Source organism: Pseudophryne corroboree, assembly GCF_028390025.1.
Source record: "Pseudophryne corroboree isolate aPseCor3 chromosome 3 unlocalized genomic scaffold, aPseCor3.hap2 SUPER_3_unloc_28, whole genome shotgun sequence".
Classification (NCBI taxonomy): domain Eukaryota; kingdom Metazoa; phylum Chordata; class Amphibia; order Anura; family Myobatrachidae; genus Pseudophryne; species Pseudophryne corroboree.
Window position 1 is genome coordinate 970,619 of NW_026967517.1, and position 20,409 is coordinate 991,027.

General features: G+C 44.0%; 1 protein-coding gene across 1 annotated transcript in view; it reads right to left on the reverse strand.

Annotated features, from left to right (window-relative positions):
* Positions 1-6,505: 6,505 nt before the first annotated feature.
* Positions 6,506-20,409, reverse strand: part of LOC134983886 (oocyte zinc finger protein XlCOF6-like) — a 36,268-nt gene continuing 22,364 nt past the window's right edge. Inside the window, exon 3 of the mRNA XM_063949493.1 lies at positions 6,506-8,883. Coding sequence (XP_063805563.1) covers positions 7,115-8,883 — 1,769 coding nt within the window. The 3' untranslated portion in view covers positions 6,506-7,114. The remainder of the gene's footprint in view (positions 8,884-20,409) is intronic.

Sequence of the window (20,409 nt, forward strand, 5' to 3'; positions counted from 1 at the left end):
TAACTATTTACCATATAGTTTTAATTCACAAACAATAGTGTAATCTGGTAAAAATATTTACTGTATAGTTTTAATACACATACAATATCTCACTCTCTCACGTATTATATTTTGCCCATGTTAGTATCTTCCTCACGCGCAGTGGGCCTCAACATATACACCACATATTTTTCACAATCTTTTTACATATTATTTGAGTTTTCTATCCATTCTCTCGATACTTTTATTTGTGTTGTTAGGGTGCCACGGCTGTGGATGATTTAATGCTCATAAAATGCATAGTTTACAATCACATTGACAAAAGGTCTATATATTTTTATCCCATCATTTCTGTATCTGACGGGGCCTGTATAATTATTTTTATATTATATAAGGGCCATTCGAGATATTTTATTTATATACAAATATATCCCTGATTTCTCTTATAGTGTTCCGCATTTTCAACATTATTACATCAGCAGTGTATTTTATTACTATTTTATATTTATTTTTTATTTTATTATTTCATATACTCTCTTAGGGAAATCTTTTTAAAAGAATTCCTTTTTCCAATCTTATATATTTACATATACTTTTTCACCGCCTTATAACTTACTGTTGTATTGTAACATTTTCATGTTATTGCCATTGTCTATTTATACTTTTACAAGAAGCATTTTTGGATACTAATGGATTGAATAATTAGTATGTCTTTTGAGAATTTTGTTCCCAATTGATAGGGAATGGGAGACTAATATTGACACCTGGACGTAATGCACACACCAGGTCTCATCAGGCACCAGCACAGGCTTGATAGCCACACACCTTTGCTCCTGATTGGACATTACCTAGTTATAAACAACTCCAACACCCAGTTACAGGGTGTCTCACTGAGGAAGCCAGAAAGCGAAACAGCTGTCTGAGGAGACTCAGTGCAGTGCAGCCAGAGCTGGAACCACATACCCTGATATCCACGCGCAATCTTAGGTACCTTTCCATTCAAGTGACAGCCGGCGGGTCCACATGGTGGGTAACGGATCCTGCAATACCCTGCGGCATCAGGACCGTTACTACCATTATGGTCCCAGCACTGTTACCAAACTACTTTCTTCCAGGCACTATAGGCAAAAAAGCGGTACCGCTCACCTTGCATCAATGTATTTACACATGCAAGGAAGCAGCATACACTCATAAGGGGATTGGTGCTCTTTATTTCATCTTACTGATAACATGTATCTTTAAATCTCCCTTTTTTCAATGCTCTCTCATTGTCGCAAGGAGAACTCAGAGGACATCCTGCGCTGTTACATCAGGGTGCCCGTGGGTGATATTTTCAAAAGCAGAAGCATTCTGTTTCTAACCCTTAGGTGCAGATGGGACACGCTCATTCACTGTATTAATGCATGTCACACAGTGACCAGTAGCCACCCCACTACATCTATGATAGGCGTGCCTTTTTCTTCCCCTTTTCTGCAATCTGCAGCAGCTCATTTGCTCTTCACCTCTCTAACTCACCAATGTGACACGTGTCAGAGGATAGATTGGATATTTACCCTGGTTACATTGATTCCTGCATATTGAAATGATGGATATATATGAAGAACAATAGTGAGATATATATATATATATATATATATATATTTTTTTTTTTTTTGCTACAGCTTGTTTTTGAGGCATACTAGATACATCTGCCCAGACAACTTCAATTAGTAATATCCTGCCTGTACCTGAGATACAGATCAGGGTGTTATTTATAGTGGATACTCGATACCAAGAAATTATTTACTAATATAAGGCTTACCGGTTTCCTGCACTGAGAATATTAACAGTATTTGCACTGTAACATTTACAAGATTATTATTATTTTTTGTTTATATTATGGATATTTATATCCTAGATCCTGAATAAATACTATGATTATTTCGCTACTACCTCTTTATAAGAACCAATGACATGCAATCTATGGGGAGACTGCACTTACTATGAAGTTTGAACACACACTAAACCATCATTGTTACTTATTTACTCTATGCCAGTAGCATTTATTACGAGAGACTGAAGTATTGATGGTAAATCTATCTACAGTGTTTCTGTTTCCTGTGTTAGCCGACTATACCAGCCCACTATTTGTCTCCTTCTGTTAGGGGACTGTTAGGGCTACCTGTTGCAGGAACTAGTGTCAGTATTTATCATATTGGCCCTGACTGCGTCAGACATATCTCCCCATGACTAAAATTATATATAGGCACACAGGCGTGAAACAAAAAGTTTTTATCACTACTGTGTGTCTATATCAATTCGGGCGCAAAGTACTTTCCTAATATATTAAACTAGTCAAAAAACGTTAGAAAATATAAAACTACAAGCAGCTCCCACTTGGTAATCTGAAGTATTACCTAAGATTAAACATAACTAATACATATGGAGGGAGAGAGCGCATAAAGTTTTATGAGATTTTATTACAATTTAAAAATCATAAAAGGTTTTTCCTTAATTACAATGTTATACATGCATATATTTTACTCAAATGCTAATAAAACCACTTAATCTATATTCATTATGCCGCTAACACATATAAATCATTAATCATCCATCAATATCAGATCCGCTTAGTCCATAGATTTAAATTTGGTGACAACTGCCACTCAATATCAAACACAAGTTCCAGAGTCTCTTTTGTGTTTACTCAAATTGATATTTTGTAATTATGTCCCACACATGAGAGAATCACTCATAGGATTGAACTGTGGTATTTAGAATAAATATATGCTGCAGCATTAATTAAATTTTGCTCTGAAAAGCCATTCATCTGAGGGTTTCACATGTGCTGATTATTATTTGGTGTGTGTGAATTCACTTAACCAGGTGTTGCATCAGATTTTGCAGAAATATTTTATATGGTCTGTCACAAGCAATGTTTCTCACCTCACTGCGGACCGGGTATGGGCTTTCCCCGTTAATTTTGAGCCACTCAGAGCCGTAACATGCAGCCGTTGTTAGCTCTATTTTTCCTGTGTAGCTCCGTCCGTTTAAGTCAGATGAGTCAGACCCGATGAGAGCTCCCAGCCGCGGCCACGTCTTACTCACACTCCCCGTTTTTTCCCCAGATGCATGTCCAACTTCTCTCTGCCGGAGATCATATGATGTGGTTGGTAGGGAAGGGGGGTGGTGGTTTTGATAGACGTACCGCCGGACTTTAAACCCGCTGGGGCTGCAATGCTTCTCACCTCCGGACTGCAGGTACGGTGGTACAAGATAAAAGTACATATGAGGAGGAAGCTTATAGACAGTTAAATAATAAAAGATTTTATTCTAAACTAACCTATAATCCAACATCAGGCTTTGTGAGTGAGCTCAGGGGGCTCCTGGACGGGGCTTGTGCAGCTGGTGCAATATCCAGACAGGAATATAATTTTTTATTTAATCCTTATCCTGTCACACCCACGTATTATCATTTGCCCAAAATTCACAAATCCCTCACTACACCTCCTGGGCGTCCGATTATTTCTGGTATTGGGTCCCTCACCACTAATTTATCTTCATTTATTGATTCTTTTCTACAGTCACATGTGACTACACTCAGGTCGTACATCAAAGATTCAATGCACTTTTTGAATTTATTATCTGCCGTAAGATGGCGGAATGATTATATTTTTATTATTTTATTACTTTTTATTACTTGTGATATAGAATCACTATATACAAATATTCCACACTTAGGAGGAGTACAGGCGATTAGAAGCTTTTTACTCCAAGATGACGATCTGAGTGAAGCCAGATTGGAGTTTGTTTTGGATGCCATCACTTTCACGCTCACTCATAATTATTTTACCTTTAATACACAATATTATTTACAAATCCTAGGTACCGCCATGGGCACCAAGTTCGCCCCAAGTTTTGCCAATTTATATATGGGCCGATTTGAGGAAGATCTCATCTGGTCTGGCTCACATGGGGCGAGCTTGGTGCTATATGGCAGGTACATCGATGATATGTTTTTCATTTGGGAGGGGGATTTGAGTTCGGCTTCATCCTTTGTGGAAAGTTTAAATACAAACAATTTTGGTTTAAGACTCACTAGCATGATACATGACACAAAGATTTCCTTTCTGGATATTGCTATAGAAATTAAAGATGGCAACATAACAACTTCGACCTTTAAGAAAGAGGTCGATAGTAATAAATTCTTAAACTATTCTAGTTGTCATCATCAACCATGGCTAAGAAACATACCAAAAAGCCAGTATATGAGGCACAGACGAAACTGCACAGATATTGTGGATTATGATCAGCAAGCTCATGACCTCACTACTGCACTCCTTGAACAGAAGTACCCTGTAGACATTCTAGATAAAGCAAGAGAACAGGCCAGAAGTGCCGATAGAAATATTCTTCTTTCCCCTAAAAAAAGTAGAAATCCTAAAGAAAATACTGAACTTAGGTTCATTACAAAATTTAATTCAAGTTCAAGAGAAATCAAACAGTTGCTAAAGAAGAATATGTCCTTGTTGAAAGCAGACAAAATATTGGCACCAATGTTGGAAGTAGAACCTCAGATAGTGTTCAAAAAGGCACGGAATTTGCAGAGCTTTTTGACACCAAGTCACTATGTGGGTTCCATTCCAGCAGAAAAATCAGGTCAAATGTGGCTTAATTCAGTCCCTGTTAAAAAAGGTTGCTTTAGATGTGGACGGGCGGGCTGTATGACCTGTAAGCATCTGGAGCATAGGAGTACTTATTTTCACTCGACTACCTATAATACTGATTTCGAGATCAAAAGTCATATTGATTGCAATACCACATATGTAGTTTATTTGATAACCTGCATATGTGGTGTGCAATATGTAGGAAGAACTACTCGAAAGCTCAACATAAGATTTCTAGAGCATAAGCGAAATATAGTGAAAGGAGTAAAAACACATAGTTTGTCTAGGCACTTCCAACAGAGACATATGGGCAAAATAGATGGTCTGAAGCTACAGGGCATTGAACACATACCTATTACAGCAAGAGGTGGAGATAGGTTCAATCGCCTCTGCAGGAGAGAGGCTTTTTGGACATTTTCATTGGGTTCATTATCCCCCTTGGGGCTCAATGATAATATAGAAATGAACAACATATGAACCGGGTGGGTAGTAATTGGGTAATCTTACAAATAGATTTTCCTCCTCCTTATATCTTATTTACTATAAGAAAATATTACTATTTGGGGGTTTTTCTACCTCCCCCTTTTTGATACCTGTCCTCTCTCTCTTTTTTTCTTCCCTTTTGCTTCCCCCCCCCCCCTTTTTTTTTCATGCATTCCTATTGGCTCTAGATTTAGTTTCATCATGTAGATTTATTAAACCATTGAAGTAGAAATATCTATCATAACGAAATGGGTGTTAGTCTTATGGGGGACACAAGAAATAGATACAAAATCTTGATGTAGGACAGATAAAGTAAGTGGACAATTTAGAATAAAATATAAATTTATGAAAACGAATGTTGTGCTGGAGACAGAGCGGGACTTGAACCCAGGCCGGCTGGTTGTGGGGCAGGGGCTCTCTCCACCAGGCTAAGTCCTGGGTGAATAATGAGAAGGGAAATGTGGATCCACTTATCCTCCATATTGATTGAATAAGATTAATCATACAAATTCTCACGTGTTGTCATTTTTAAAGTGTGAATTGAATTTTTTTTAAAAAGATATATGTAATTGTTCATACAGAGCATATTAATTGTTAGGTATGAATATAAAATGGAATGTTTTTTATTTTTTGAATATAATATACTTAACTAGTCAGAAAGAAACGATTATGCATATATACCTGGAGCACACCTGTTCCTTATAATGAATAGGAACATACGATTGGAGGAGACTCTGTTTAAATAAGGGTGCCATACACAGGTGGCTATCTTCTGAGGAAACCGTTAGAATATCACAACGGAGAAACGCGTTAAGAGTGCCATACTCTTGTGCTTTTAAAACCGATTTGGGACTCTGACACGGACCGCACTGTCGCAGAAGCTGGTGATTTGCGAGGTCCGGCAGCCATCCATCTTTATACCTGCAGTCCGGAGGTGAGAAGCATTGCAGCCCCAGCGGGTTTAAAGTCCGGCGGTACGTCTATCAAAACCACCACCCCCCTTCCCTACCAACCACATCATATGATCTCCGGCAGAGAGAAGTTGGACATGCATCTGGGGAAAAAACGGGGAGTGTGAGTAAGACGTGGCCGCGGCTGGGAGCTCTCATCGGGTCTGACTCATCTGACTTAAACGGACGGAGCTACACAGGAAAAATAGAGCTAACAACGGCGGCATGTTACGGCTCTGAGTGGCTCAAAATTAACGGGGAAAGCCCATACCCGGTCCGCAGTGAGGTGAGAAACATTGCTTGTGACAGACCATATAAAATATTTCTGCAAAATCTGATGCAACACCTGGTTAAGTGAATTCACACACACCAAATAATAATCAGCACATGTGAAACCCTCAGATGAATGGCTTTTCAGAGCAAAATTTAATTAATGCTGCAGCATATATTTATTCTAAATACCACAGTTCAATCCTATGAGTGATTCTCTCATGTGTGGGACATAATTACAAAATATCAATTTGAGTAAACACAAAAGAGACTCTGGAACTTGTGTTTGATATTGAGTGGCAGTTGTCACCAAATTTAAATCTATGGACTAAGCGGATCTGATATTGATGGATGATTAATGATTTATATGTGTTAGCGGCATAATGAATATAGATTAAGTGGTTTTATTAGCATTTGAGTAAAATATATGCATGTATAACATTGTAATTAAGGAAAAACCTTTTATGATTTTTAAATTGTAATAAAATCTCATAAAACTTTATGCGCTCTCTCCCTCCATATGTATTAGTTATATCTCCCCATGGCGTGTTCATACCACACGCAAACCTAGGTGTGGTTTTTTTTGTCATTTTTTTGTTGTTTTCTATTGTTTTGTCATTTTTGTATGTGTGTGTGTATGTTTTTGTCCCAGTCCTGGTTGGTGGCAACAGCTTTTAATGGTAATTAATAAAAGTTAGATTTTATGCAATATTTTTCAATGAGTGGCCCCAAAAAACGAGAGTATTTTCCTCTTCTTTTCTGGTATTCTCTGATGTGTAAAAAGATCTAATTTCCGTGTAAAACATTTCCCACATTCTGAGCAAAAAATGGCTTCTCACCTGTGTGACTTCGCTCATGTGTAACAAGTTGTGATTTCCAGGTAAAACATTTCCCACACTCATAGCAAGAAAATGGCTTCTCACCTGTGTGACTTCTCTCATGTTTAATAAGATCTGATTTGTGTGCAAAACATTTCCCACACTCAGAACATGGAAATGGTCTCTCACCTGTGTGACTTCGCTGATGTGTAACAAGTTGTGATTTCCAGGTAAAACATTTCCCACACTCATAGCAAGAAAATGGCTTCTCGCCTGTGTGACTTCTCTCATGTTTAATAAGATGTGATTTCTGGATAAAACATTTCCCACACTCATAGCAAGAAAATGGCTTCTCGCGTGTGTGACTTCTCTCATGTTTAATAAGATGTGATTTCTGGATAAAACATTTCCCACACTCAGAACATGGAAATGGCCTCTCACCTGTGTGACTTCGCTGATGTGTAACAAATTGTGATTTCCAGGTAAAACATTTCCCACACTCATAGCAAGAAAATGGCTTCTCGCCTGTGTGACTTCTCTCATGTTTAATAAGATGTGATTTCTGGATAAAACATTTCCCACACTCATAGCAAGAAAATGGCTTCTCGCCTGTGTGACTAATCTCATGTTTAATAAGATGTAATTTCTGGATAAAACATTTCCCACACTCAGAACAGGAATACGGCTTCTCACCTGTGTGACTTGTCTGATGTGTAACAAGAGCTGATTTCTGTGCGAAACATTTCCCACACTCAGAACAGGAATACGGTTTCTCACCTGTGTGACTTGTCTGATGTGTAACAAGAGCTGATTTCTGTGCGAAACATTTCCCACACTCAGAACAGGAATACGGCTTCTCACCTGTGTGACTTGTCTGATGTGTAACAAGAGCTGATTTCTGTACGAAACATTTCCCACACTCAGAACAGGAATATGGCTTCTCACCTGTGTGACTTCTCTGATGTGAAACAAGAGCTGATTTCTGTGCGAAACATTTACCACACTCAGAACAGGAATATGGCTTCTCACCTGTGTGAATTCTCTGATGACTAACAAGATCTGATTTCGATGAAAAACATTTCCCACACTCAGAACAGGAATACGGTTTCTCACCTGTGTGACTTCTCTGATGTCTAATAAGAACTAATTTGTATGCAAAACATTTCCCACACTCAGAACATGGAAATGGCTTCTCACCTGTGTGACTTCTCTGATGTGTAACAAGAACTGATTTCTGTGTGAAACATTTCCCACACTCAGAACATGGAAATGGCTTCTCATCTGTGTGACTTCTGTGATGTATAGGAAGATCTGATTTCCGTGCAAAACATTTCCCACACTCAGGACATGGAAATGGCTTCTCACCTGTGTGACTTTTCTGATGTCTAATAAGAACTGATTTGTATGCAAAACATTTCCCACACTCAGAACATAGAAATGGCCTCTCACCTGCCTTACCGGTCTGTGGGTTAATAGGCTTTGTGTTCTGTGTAAAACATTTGGCATCTATAGCACATGGAAACTCTGTATCTACTCTCAGAGCTGTACCAGATACACCAATATCAGAGTGATCAGGAGAACATTTCCCAGGATCAGAGGGATCAGCTGATAGAGCTGGATGTATAATTGGGGTAATGGGGTTAGCTCCTGGAGAATCCGGTCTACTGTCATCTTTTATTTCACAATCCAGGGATAACATTAGATGTCCTTCTGAGATATTCCTGCTTGTGTGTCCATCTGCTGGAAATAAAATACATTATGGAAATGTGACTTTTCTGTAACAATATTAATCTTGCAAAGAATAGGAGACAACTCTCTGGGACAATTAATTGTAAATGGGTGTGTATAATAAAACAACTTTTAATGAAGGCTTTATAATATTGTCTCAGATGATCATTGTGTCCACCCTCCTGAGAACACTCACAATAACAAATGTAATATAATAAGACTCAGATACATCTCTCTTGTACTGGTAACTAAACATGAAGTATAAATGGAGATGTAGTCACTCACCAAGTCCTATGTCAGCACCAATGTAAAACAATGGATGGGGAACATATCGTATGAACTGGAGATTCTAGATGAACAATAACATCAGTCATATGAGCTGATGGATCAGAGAAATGTCTCCTAACGTTACTCCTGGAAGCATTGGTAAGGCAGCATTCCTATATGTGTGTGCTCATACGCTGGTAAGCCTGTACAAGTGTTACTCACCCTTATATAAGGTATATTGCTACAGCAGAGTAGGTGTGAAACAAGGTACTTTACATGCAATACACCATATGATACCCTGTAATCATCATCTGCTAGGCTATAATCTACTTTCTCTTATGTCCTAGAGGATGCTGGGGTCCATTTAGTACCATGGGGTATAGACGGGTCCTTTGGGAGCCACTGGCACTTTAAGAGTTTAATAGTGTGGGCTGGCCCTTCCCTCTATGCCCCTCCTACCAGACTCAGTTTAGAAAATGTGCCCAGAGGAGTCGGTCACAGCTAGGGGAGCTCCTAGGGGGTTTCCTAGTTTTTATTTTTATTTTCTAGAGTTAGGTTACAGGAAGGCTGCTGGCAACAGCCTCCCTGCTTCGTGGGACTTGGGGGTGGGGATGTCGGGAATAGGAACCAACTTCCTGAAGAGTCAATGGTTCTCTACTCCGCTGACAGGACACTGAGCTCCTGAGGGTGCGGATCACAAGCCCATGAGGCGACTGCTCACTCCTGCAACACGGCCGCCACCCCCTAACAAAGCCAGAAGAAAAGTGGCGAGTATAGCGCCGGCATCCCGGTTAGCGGCAGGGTATGGCGGCACAAGGGTGGGAGCGCAGCTCTGAAAGGCTGTGCTCCGGAAAGGCTCAGCAACATACAGTGTAGGCGCTTTGAGGGGCGTCCTGAGCCAGCGTGGATAAACCCTACACTGGTCACACAGCTAACAGGGGCTAATCCTCCTGTTATCACTAAAACCCTCAGGCCAGTATAAACAATTAGTGCGGGAAGCCGCTCGACATTACAAGGGGCGGGGCTTCCTCTCAGAGCGGATCCAGCACTCACCAGCGCCATTTTCTCCCTGCAGATCATAAGAACTAGGACACTGACAGGGAGCGCTGCCCTCTTTATTAAGGTTAGTCAGTCAGCGCCGGGCTTTTATCATAACTACCTACCGGGGCGCTGTGTGGCTGGCTCCTTATACTCTGTGACTCTCTGAAGGTACTCTGGGGGAAACTGTGTCCGACATTTTCCGGTGTGTGTAAGTGTGTATATCCAAATTACTATGTCTAAGGACTCTGTGTCCTGTGCTGCAGAGTGTGTATCTTCTCCTGAGGAATCTATTCCATATACTCAGGACTGCAATGTGCTGTTTCAGCCTTCTGAATCCGAACCCCCATGGGTGGATTCTTTAAGGTGAATGATATCCCAGATTTAAACATGGATGTCACATAATAAGAGACGCAGTTTTTGAGACAATCTGTGGAGTGTTTGAAATATTCAGCTCCCACTACTTCATCTAAAACCCACCTACATACCCCAAAAAATGTACACTTGCCCAGATAATGCAAGCTGACACTGATACCGACACTGATACAGGGGACGGTGATGGGGATATGCAGTGGGGGATGCATCCATTGCTAAAGGGGTGCAGCTAATGATTGAAGCCATTAGGGATGTTTTGCATATTTCTGAGAAGGTCCAGAACAAGTAGAGGAATCTTATTTTACAGTGAATAGTCCTCGCTTACCTTCCCTGCTTCTAAGGAGTTAAACTCCTTGTTTGAAAAATCCTGGGAAAACCCAGATAAAAAATTCCAGATCCCTAAAAATTCTCATTGCTTTCCCTTTCCCTGAAGAGAATAGAAAAGTGGGAAAACCCACCTATTGTAGACGCTTCTGTATCTAGGCTGACTACAAAGGTGGTTTTACCTGTCCCTGGTTCAACCGCCTTAAAGGACCTGGCTGACCGCAAGATTGAGACTATGCTCAAATCACTATACACTGCTACAGGCATGGCTTTAAGGCCCACTATTGCTTGTGCGTGGATTTCTAAAGCCATAGTAAAGTGGTCAGGCACCTTACTAGAGGACTTAGATACTATGGATAGGAGTGACACTGACTTGTTTTTACGTCACATACAGGATTCTGCAGGCTTCATGGCCTGCTACTTCCATGGCTGTCTCGGCACGCAGAGGACTCTTGCTACGCCAATGGACTGTGGATGCAGAATCCAAGAAAAGTGTGGAGAACCTGCCATTTACAGGTCATGCACTATTTGGGGATGCATTGGATGCGTGGATTTCCACGGCGACTGCGGGTAAGTCGACATTTCTTGCCTCCGCAGCAGCCCCAGCTAGGAAATCTTATCCTACACTGCAGTCCTTTTGGACTGCAAAATGTAAAAAATCCAAACCCCCTCACATGTTCTTTAGAGGAGGTCAGGGAAGATCCCAAAAACCTGCACCAACAGGTTCCCAGGAACAGAAACCAGGTTCTGCTTCCTCCAAATATTCAGCATGACGATGGACCTATCAGCCTGGACATCAGGCAGGTGGGAGCGAGACTAAAAGATTTCAGTCACGTCTGGGCGTCATCATGCTTAGACCCCTGGGTGAAGGATATTGTTAACCAGGGGTACAGACTGGAGTTTCAGGAACTCCCACCTCACAGATTCTTCAAATCATGCTTACCAGCTTTGCTGACAAAAAGTGCTATCCTTCAGGGAGCCATTCAAAAATTGGTACAAACAAATGTCATTGTTCCAGTTCCACCTCACCCAAAAACCAAGGGTTATTACTCAATCCTGTTTGTGGTACCAAAACCGGACGGTTCGGTAAGGCCTATATTGAACCTGAAGAAGACGTTGAACCCCTACTTGAGGGTTTTCCAATTCAAGATGGAGTCTCTCAGAGCGGTGATCTCAGGTCTGGAACAGGGGGAATTCCAAGTATCCCTGGATATCAAGGATGCGTACCTTCACATTCTGATCTGGCCACCTCACCAAGCCTATCTACGGTTTGCACTACAGGACTGCCACTACTAGTTCCAGATGTTGTTATTTGGCCTCTCCACAGCACCGAGGGTGTTCACCATGGTCATGGCAGAGATAATGCTCCTCCTATGCAAACAGGGAGTGAACATAATTCCATATCTGGATGAACTGCTGATAGAGGCATCTTCCAAGGAGAAGCTGTTGCAGAGTATTGCGCTCTCAACTCAACTACTCTGGGATCATGGGTGGATCCTGAACCTTCCAACGTCACATTCGGAACAGACAAGGAGACTGCCCTTCCTGGGGATGATACTCGACACAGAAGTGCAGAGGTTGTTTCTACCGGTGGAGAAAGCGTTGGTGATCCAATCAATGGTCCGGGATGTCTTGAAACCTCCCCGGGTAATGGTTCATCAGCGCATTCGCCTTCTGGGGAAGATGGTAGCCTCCTACAAGGCTCTACAATACGGAAGATTCCATGCACGGTTCTTCCAGCTGGATCTCCTGGACAAGTGGTCGGGATCACATCTTCACATGCACCAGCGGATATGCCTGTCGCCGAAAGCCAGAATTTCAGTACTCTGGTGGCTGCAAACTTCTCACCTGCTCGAGGGCCGCAGGTTTGGGATTCAGAATTGGATTCTTCTAACCATGGATGCAAGCATCAAAGGTTGGGGAATAGTCACCCAGGGGGAAAACTTCCAAGGAAAGTGGTCAGGCCAGGAATCTGTCCTTCCAATAAACATTCTGGAACAAAGGGCCATATACAATGGCCTTCTACATGAAGCTCATCTTCTGCAATATCGAGCCATTCAGGTTTAGTCGGACAACGTCACAGCGGTGTCCTACATAAACAGGCAGGGTGGAACGAAGAGCAGGGCTGCAATGTCAGAGGTAACAAGAACCCTCCTCTGGTCAGAAAGACATGTGCTGGCGCTGTCGGCGATCTTCATTACGGGAGTGGACAACTGGGAAGCGGACTTCCTCAGCAGACATGATCTACATACAGGAGAATGGGGCATCCACCCGGAGGTATTCACAGAGGTAACACATCGATGTCAGATAGACATGATGGCCTCTCGCCTCAACAAGAAGCTTCAGAGGTATTGTTCCAGGTCACGACACTGACAGGCAGTGGCGGTAAACGCCCTTTTGACACCCCGGGTGTCTTACAGTCATTGTATGTGTTCCCTCCACTTCCACTCATCCCAAGGATTCTCAAACTAATAAAAAGATCAAGAGTTCCGGCGATCCTCATTGCTCTGGCCTGGTCAAGGCGTGCGTGGTACGCAAATCTTCTGGCATTACTGCTGGAGGATCCGAGGCCTCTTCCTCTTCGCGAGGACCTTCTACTGCAGGGGCCGTTTGCCTATCAAGACTTACCGCGGCTGCGTTTGACGACATGGAGGTTGAACGCCAGATCTTAGCTCGGAACGGCATTCCAAATAAGGTTATTCCTACTCTGATCCAAGCTAGGAAGGGGGTAATGTCTAAGCATTACCATTGGATTTGGAAAAAGTATGTGTCTTGGTGTGAATCCAAGAAGTTTCCTACAGTGGCGTTTCAACTGGGACATTTCCTCCTCTTTCTGCAAGCAGGTGTTGGCCTACGCTTGGGCTCCATCAAGGTCCAGATTTCGGTATTGTCTATTTTCTTCCAGAAACAATTGTCTGCTATCCCTGAGGTTCAGACTTTCTTGAAAGGAGTTCTGCACATCCAACCACCCTTTGTGCCTCCTATGGCACCTTGGGATCTTAATGTGGTGCTGCAGTTCCTGCAATCAGATTGGTTCGAACATTTACAGGAGGTGGATGTAAAGTTTACTTGGAAGGCGATCATGTTGTTGGCCTTGGCTTCTGCCAGAAGTTTGTCAGAATTGGGGGCATTGTCGCACAAGAGCCGCTACTTGATTTTCCATGAGGATAGAGCTACGCTCAGAACGCGTCTGTTATGATTCCTGTACTCCAGACCAGAGGAGATCTTGTGGCAGAGGTCTGAGTACAAGAAAGATATGCTGGTTGTGGGAGCAGGAAAGCCTAGTAACCCCTGGCGCCCTAACTCCGTTGTCTCGCCCGTGTTATCAGAAATCCCCTGCGAGACTATGGTTGCTTGAGCCCATGGCAGCCGCGTTCGAAGGGCGGATTATGTCTGCCCAACCCCGATGCCCCCGCAGGTCTTAATGGGAGACAAGGGGAAATCCGAGACAGGGTGATAACAAGGGGCCCTCTGACTAAGCAACCAGGCCAGGGGTTACAAGCTAACTAACTAAACCAAAGGTATGTGCGGACTAGCCGCCAGGGAAAAGGACAACCAAAGATCCCCTGATCCGTTACTCCTATCCAACACCGCTGGATACCAGAGTGGATCTGTGGGAGCGGAAACCTCCGCAAAAGCTCCAGAACACAAGACACAAAATAATAAGCAGTAAGCGGACAAGCCGCAACACACGGCTGAGCCGCGACTCACGAACACCACAGGATGTTAAAGGTGCTCGGTCAGACTCCAGGAACAGATGACAAACTTCCGAGTAAGGACCTCTGAGGACAGGAACAACCGGACTGAGCAGGACTGGAACTCTCTGTAGCAGATACAAGCAAACAGGAAGCTATCACCGGCGTCTGTAGGAAGTCCTGAGGGTGCCTTTATTCAGGAACCCTCCAATCAAGATCCAGACAGGGTAATCAATTGACATGCCGTGCAGCTTGTATGCTGCACGGCCAGCACATAATCAGGTAATCAAAAACAGACCCAGCAACGGGGAACGCGGCTGAACGTGGCGTCCCCGTTGCTAAGGTCAGAGCGGCTCAGTGCGCCCGGCGTCTAGCGTTGCCAGGGAGCCGGCGGCTGAACGCGCACGGCGTCCCTGGTTGCTAGGCGTCGGGCCGCACCGCCGAGCGGACCCCGGCGCCTAACAGTACCCCCCCCTTGAGGAGGGGTCAAGGAACCCCTAAAGCCAGGTTTCTGAGGAAACTCTCGAAAAAATGCCCTTTTGAGCCTTGGGGCATGAAGATCCTCATCCAGGACCCAAGACCTTTCCTCTGGCCCATAACCTCTCCAATGCACCAAAAAATAAAGCCGACCCCGAGACAACTTGGAATCGAGAACCTTCTCTACCAAGAACTCCTGCTGACCCTGTACATTTACAGGTGATCTCCCCTGAGATATTTTACGAGGAAATCTACTGGACGAAACATATGGTTTAAGCAATGAGCAATGGAAGGTATTTCCGATCCGTAAAGTTTTTGGTAAACGTAACCGGAAAGCAACTGGATTGACTTTTTTGATAATGAGAAATGGTCCAACAAATCTAGGACCCAATCTGGCTGAAGTTTGTCGAAGTTTAATGTTGCGAGTCGACAACCACACCTTGTCTCCTACTTTAAAAGTGCACGGCCGCCGGAGCCTGTCAGAAATTTTTTTTCCCCGGAAAGCTGCTTTTCTGAGAGCCAGGTGCACTTTTTTCCAAATAAGTTTGAGATGAGAGGTCAGGGCCAGAGAGGAGACAGAGGAATGTTGAAAAAATGAATTAGCTCTGGGGTGAAAACCAAAAACTGTAAAAAATGGAGACACATTGGTGGAGGAATGACAGGCATTATTATAAGCAAACTCCGCCAATGGAAGAAACTCAGACCAGTCATTTTGGAGTTTGGCCGAGTACAAACGCAAATATTGTTTAATAGATTGGTTAACTCGCTCAGTCTGTCCATTGGATTGAGGATGATAGCCGGAGGTTAATGATAATTTCATCTTCAATGAAGCACAAAAAGAACTCCAAAATTGTGCAATTAATTGTGGACCCCGGTCTGAGACAATATCAGTGGGTAAGCCATGGAGTCTGAAAACATGGCGGAGGAACAAGACTGCCAATCCCTGGGCAGATGGCAATCGGGGAAGAGCAATGAAATGGGCCATTTTGCTAAAACGGTCCACTACCACCCATATGACTCGGCATCCGGCTGACTGAGGGAGGTCCACCACAAAATCCATGGAGATATGCGACCATGGCCTAAGAGGAACATTCAAGGGCATAAGTTGACCTATAGGCAAAGAACGGGGAACTTTATGCTGTGCACAGACCTGACACGAAAAAACAAACTCTTTAACGTCTTTGGAAAGACCAGGCCACCATACTGAGCGGGAGACTAATTCCAAAGTCTTAGCGATTCCCGGATGCCCGGCAACTTTGCTATCATGAAACTCCGTCAACACAGTTGTTCTCAAAAACTCAGGGACAAAAAGACGACCAAGCAGGAGTATTTCCAGGAGCTTGATGTTGAAGCAGTTTTAACTGGGTAAATACATCCTGTGTGAGGCCTGCCCGAATGACTGAAGACGGAAGTATGGGAGTAACAGGACTGCTGTCTTGAACTGGAAGAAAACTGCGTGACAGGGCATCTGCCTTAGTATTTTTGGAACCTGGCCTGAAGGTGATAATGAATTTGAAACGAGTAAAAAATAAAGCCCAACGAGCCTGCCGGGCATTCAGCCGTTTAGCTGATTCAATGTATTGAAGATTTTTGTGATCAGTCAAAACTGAAATGGTATGGGTCGCTCCTTCAAGCCAATGCCTCCACTCCTCGAAAGCCCATTTAATAGCCAGCAATTCCCGGTTACCAACATCGTAGTTGGATTCTGCAGATGAGAATTTCCTGGACATAAAGGCACAAGGATGTAATTCGAGGGAATCAGGATCCTTCTGAGAAAGGATAGCCCCTACTCCAACCTCCGAGGCATCAACCTCAACAATGAAAGGCAATTCTGGGTTAGGATGTCTAAGGACGGGGGCTGAGACAAAGGCTTGTTTCAAGGCCTGAAAAGATAACCCAGCTTCACGTGACCAATTGGTAGGGTCTGCTCCCTTTTTGGTCAGAGCCACAATGGGAGCTACTAGGTCAGAAAAAGAGTGGATAAATCTTCTATAGTAGTTCGCAAACCCTAAAAAGCGCTGAATTGCTTTTAAATTGGTGGGTTGCGCCCAACTAAGGATGGCTTGGAGCTTCTTTGGTTCCATACGGAATCCCCGAGGGGAAATAATATACCCTAAAAAGGATACCTCCGTGACATGAAATTCATACTTCTCCAGCTTGGCATAAAGGTGATTTTCACGTAATTTCTTTAGCACCTGACTCACCTGGGTAACATGTTGTTCTACAGAGTCAGAGTATATCAAAATATCGTCTAAATAGACTACAACGAACCTTCCCAGAAACTCACGGAGCACATCGTTGATGAGATCCCGGAAAACTGCCGGAGCGTTAGACAGGCCGAATGGCATAACCAGATACTCATAGTGGCCTGACTGAGTACTGAATGCCGTTTTCCACTCATCCCCTGACTTGATTCTGATGAGGTTATATGCTCCTCTAAGGTCAATCTTAAAAAAAATCACAGCCGAACGTAGCTGATCAAAGAGGACAGAGATCAGCGGCAGAGGGTAAGTATTCTTTACTGAGATTTTATTCAAAGCTCTAAAGTCAATGCAGAGTCTAAGAGAGCCATCCTTCTTCTCTACGAAGAAGAAACCTGCACTTAAAGGGGATTTAGATGGCCTGATAAACCCTTTCTCAAGGCTTTCTTTCACATACTCATTCATGGCCACAGTTTCAGGACCAGACAATGCATATAACCTTCCTTTAGGCAACGTGGCACCAGGAATTAGCTCAATGGCACAATCATAAGGCCTATGGGGAGGCAGAATATCCGCATTGCCCTTGGAAAATACATCAACGAAATCCTGGTATTCCCCAGGAATAGGTGCGGGAACGGCGGCAGCTACTCGGATAGGAAGTGTAATACATTCTTTACTACAGATGGTACCCCATTGTAAGATCTCCCCTGACTGCCAATCAATGATGGGATTATGAAAGGCCAGCCAAGGGTGACCCAGAACTACAGGAACTGCTGGACAATGGGTAAGGAAAAACTCAATCTTTTCCGAATGCAGAGCTCCCACCGAGAGTAAAACAGGAGGTGTACATAGAGAAATTATCCCATTGGACAAGGGACTCCCATCTAAACCATGCATGGTGACACACCTACCCAAGGTTAACTGAGGAATACCTAAGGCCTTGGCCCATGTTAAGTCCATAAAGTTCCCTGCAGCTCCACTGTCCACAAAAACAGAGACCGTGGAACAGAGGCTGCCAAAGGAAACTTTAGCAGGAACTAACAGTGAATTATTTGAGGAGATGAGCTGCAGACCAAAGTGAACCCCCTCACAACTCACTTGGTCAGGAAGTTTCCCGACTTGTTCGGACAACTACGGGCAAAATGTCCCTTACCTCCACAGTATAAACAGAGACCAGAATTTTGCCTCCTGGTTCTTTCCTCCGGAGACAATTTGGAGAGACCTATCTGCATAGGCTCCTCCATGTCTACAGGAATGGAAAGAACACAAGGAGCAGGCCCGACAGATGCCCCTTTTTCAGCCCTCCGCTCTCTGAGCCGACGATCTATCTTAATAGAGAGCTCCATGAGTTTATCAAGAGTCTCAGGAGCGGGATACTGAAGGAGACTGTCTTTTATAGATTCAGATAAGCCGAGGCGAAACTGACTGCGCAGGGCAGGATCATTCCATCCACAGTCGTTCGACCAACGGCGAAACTCCGTACAATAATTCTCTGCGGGATTCCTACCCTGTCTAAGAGCACGCAACTGACTCTCAGCGGACGCCTCTCTATCAGGGTCGTCATACAATAGCCCTAAAGATTTTAAAAAGGCGTCTACAGACGATAAGGCCGGGTCGTCTGTCTTTAAACCAAAAGCCCAGGTCTGAGGATCCCCCTGAAGCAGAGAAATAATAATTCCAACCCGCTGAGCCTCTGTACCTGAGGAGACTGGTCTCAACCGAAAATAAAGTTTACAAGACTCTTTAAAATTAAAAAACTGTTTTCTATCCCCAGAAAAACGGTCAGGCAGATGCATTTTTGGTTCAGGGATGACCCTCGGGGAAGTCCGTAACAGATCTTCCTGTGACCTCACCCGGAGGGACAGATCCTGAACCATCTGAGTAAGTTCTTGAATCTGACTAACTAGAAGCTGGCCAGGGTTTGGCCCAACACCGGCGGGATTCATAAGGCCGACAAAAATCTCCCAACTGAATAAGTGAAAAAAAAATTAACTCCTGTTAATAAAAATGTTTTCTTTGTCTGGCCGGTGATAATGTTATGATTCCTGTACTGCAGACCAGAGGAGATCTTGTGGCAGAGGTCTGAGTACAAGAAAGATATGCTGGTTGTGGGAGCAGGAAAGCCTAGTAACCCCTGGCGCCCTAACTCCGTTGTCTCGCCCGTGTTATCAGAAATCCCCTGCGAGACTATGGTTGCTTGAGCCCATGGCAGCTGCGTTCGAAGGGCAGATTATGTCTGCCCAACCCCGATGCCCCCGCAGGTCTTAATGGGAGACAAGGGGAAATCCGAGACAGGGTGATAACAAGGGGCCCTCTGACTAAGCAACCAGGCCAGGGGTTACAGGCTAACTAACTAAACCAAAGGTATGTGCGGACTAGCCGCCAGGGAAAAGGACAACCAAAGATCCCCTGATCCGTTACTCCTATCCAACACCGCTGGATACCAGAGTGGATCTGTGGGAGCGGAAACCTCCGCAAAAGCTCCAGAACACAAGACACAAAATAATAAGCAGTAAGCGGACAAGCCGCAACACACGGCTGAGCCGCGACTCACGAACACCACAGGATGTTAAAGGTGCTCGGTCAGACTCCAGGAACAGATGACAAACTTCCGAGTAAGGACCTCTGAGGACAGGAACAACCGGACTGAGCAGGACTGGAACTCTCTGTAGCAGATACAAGCAAACAGGAAGCTATCACCGGCGTCTGTAGGAAGTCCTGAGGGTGCCTTTATTCAGGAACCCTCCAATCAAGATCCAGACAGGGTAATCAATTGACATGCCGTGCAGCTTGTATGCTGCACGGCCAGCACATAATCAGGTAATCAAAAACAGACCCAGCAACGGGGAACGCGGCTGAACGTGGCGTCCCCGTTGCTAAGGTCAGAGCGGCTCAGTGCGCCCGGCGTCTAGCGTTGCCAGGGAGCCGGCGGCTGAACGCGCACGGCGTCCCTGGTTGCTAGGCGCCGGGCCGCACCGCCGAGCGGACCCCGGCGCCTAACAGCGTCAGAAATTTCTCCCTAAGGTTGTTTCGGCTTTTCATATCAACCAACCTATTGTGGTGCCAGTGGCTACTGACACCTCAATTACCTCAAAGTCCTTGGATGTTGTGCGGCTTTGAAAATCTATGTGAAGAGAACTACTCGTCACAGGAAGTCG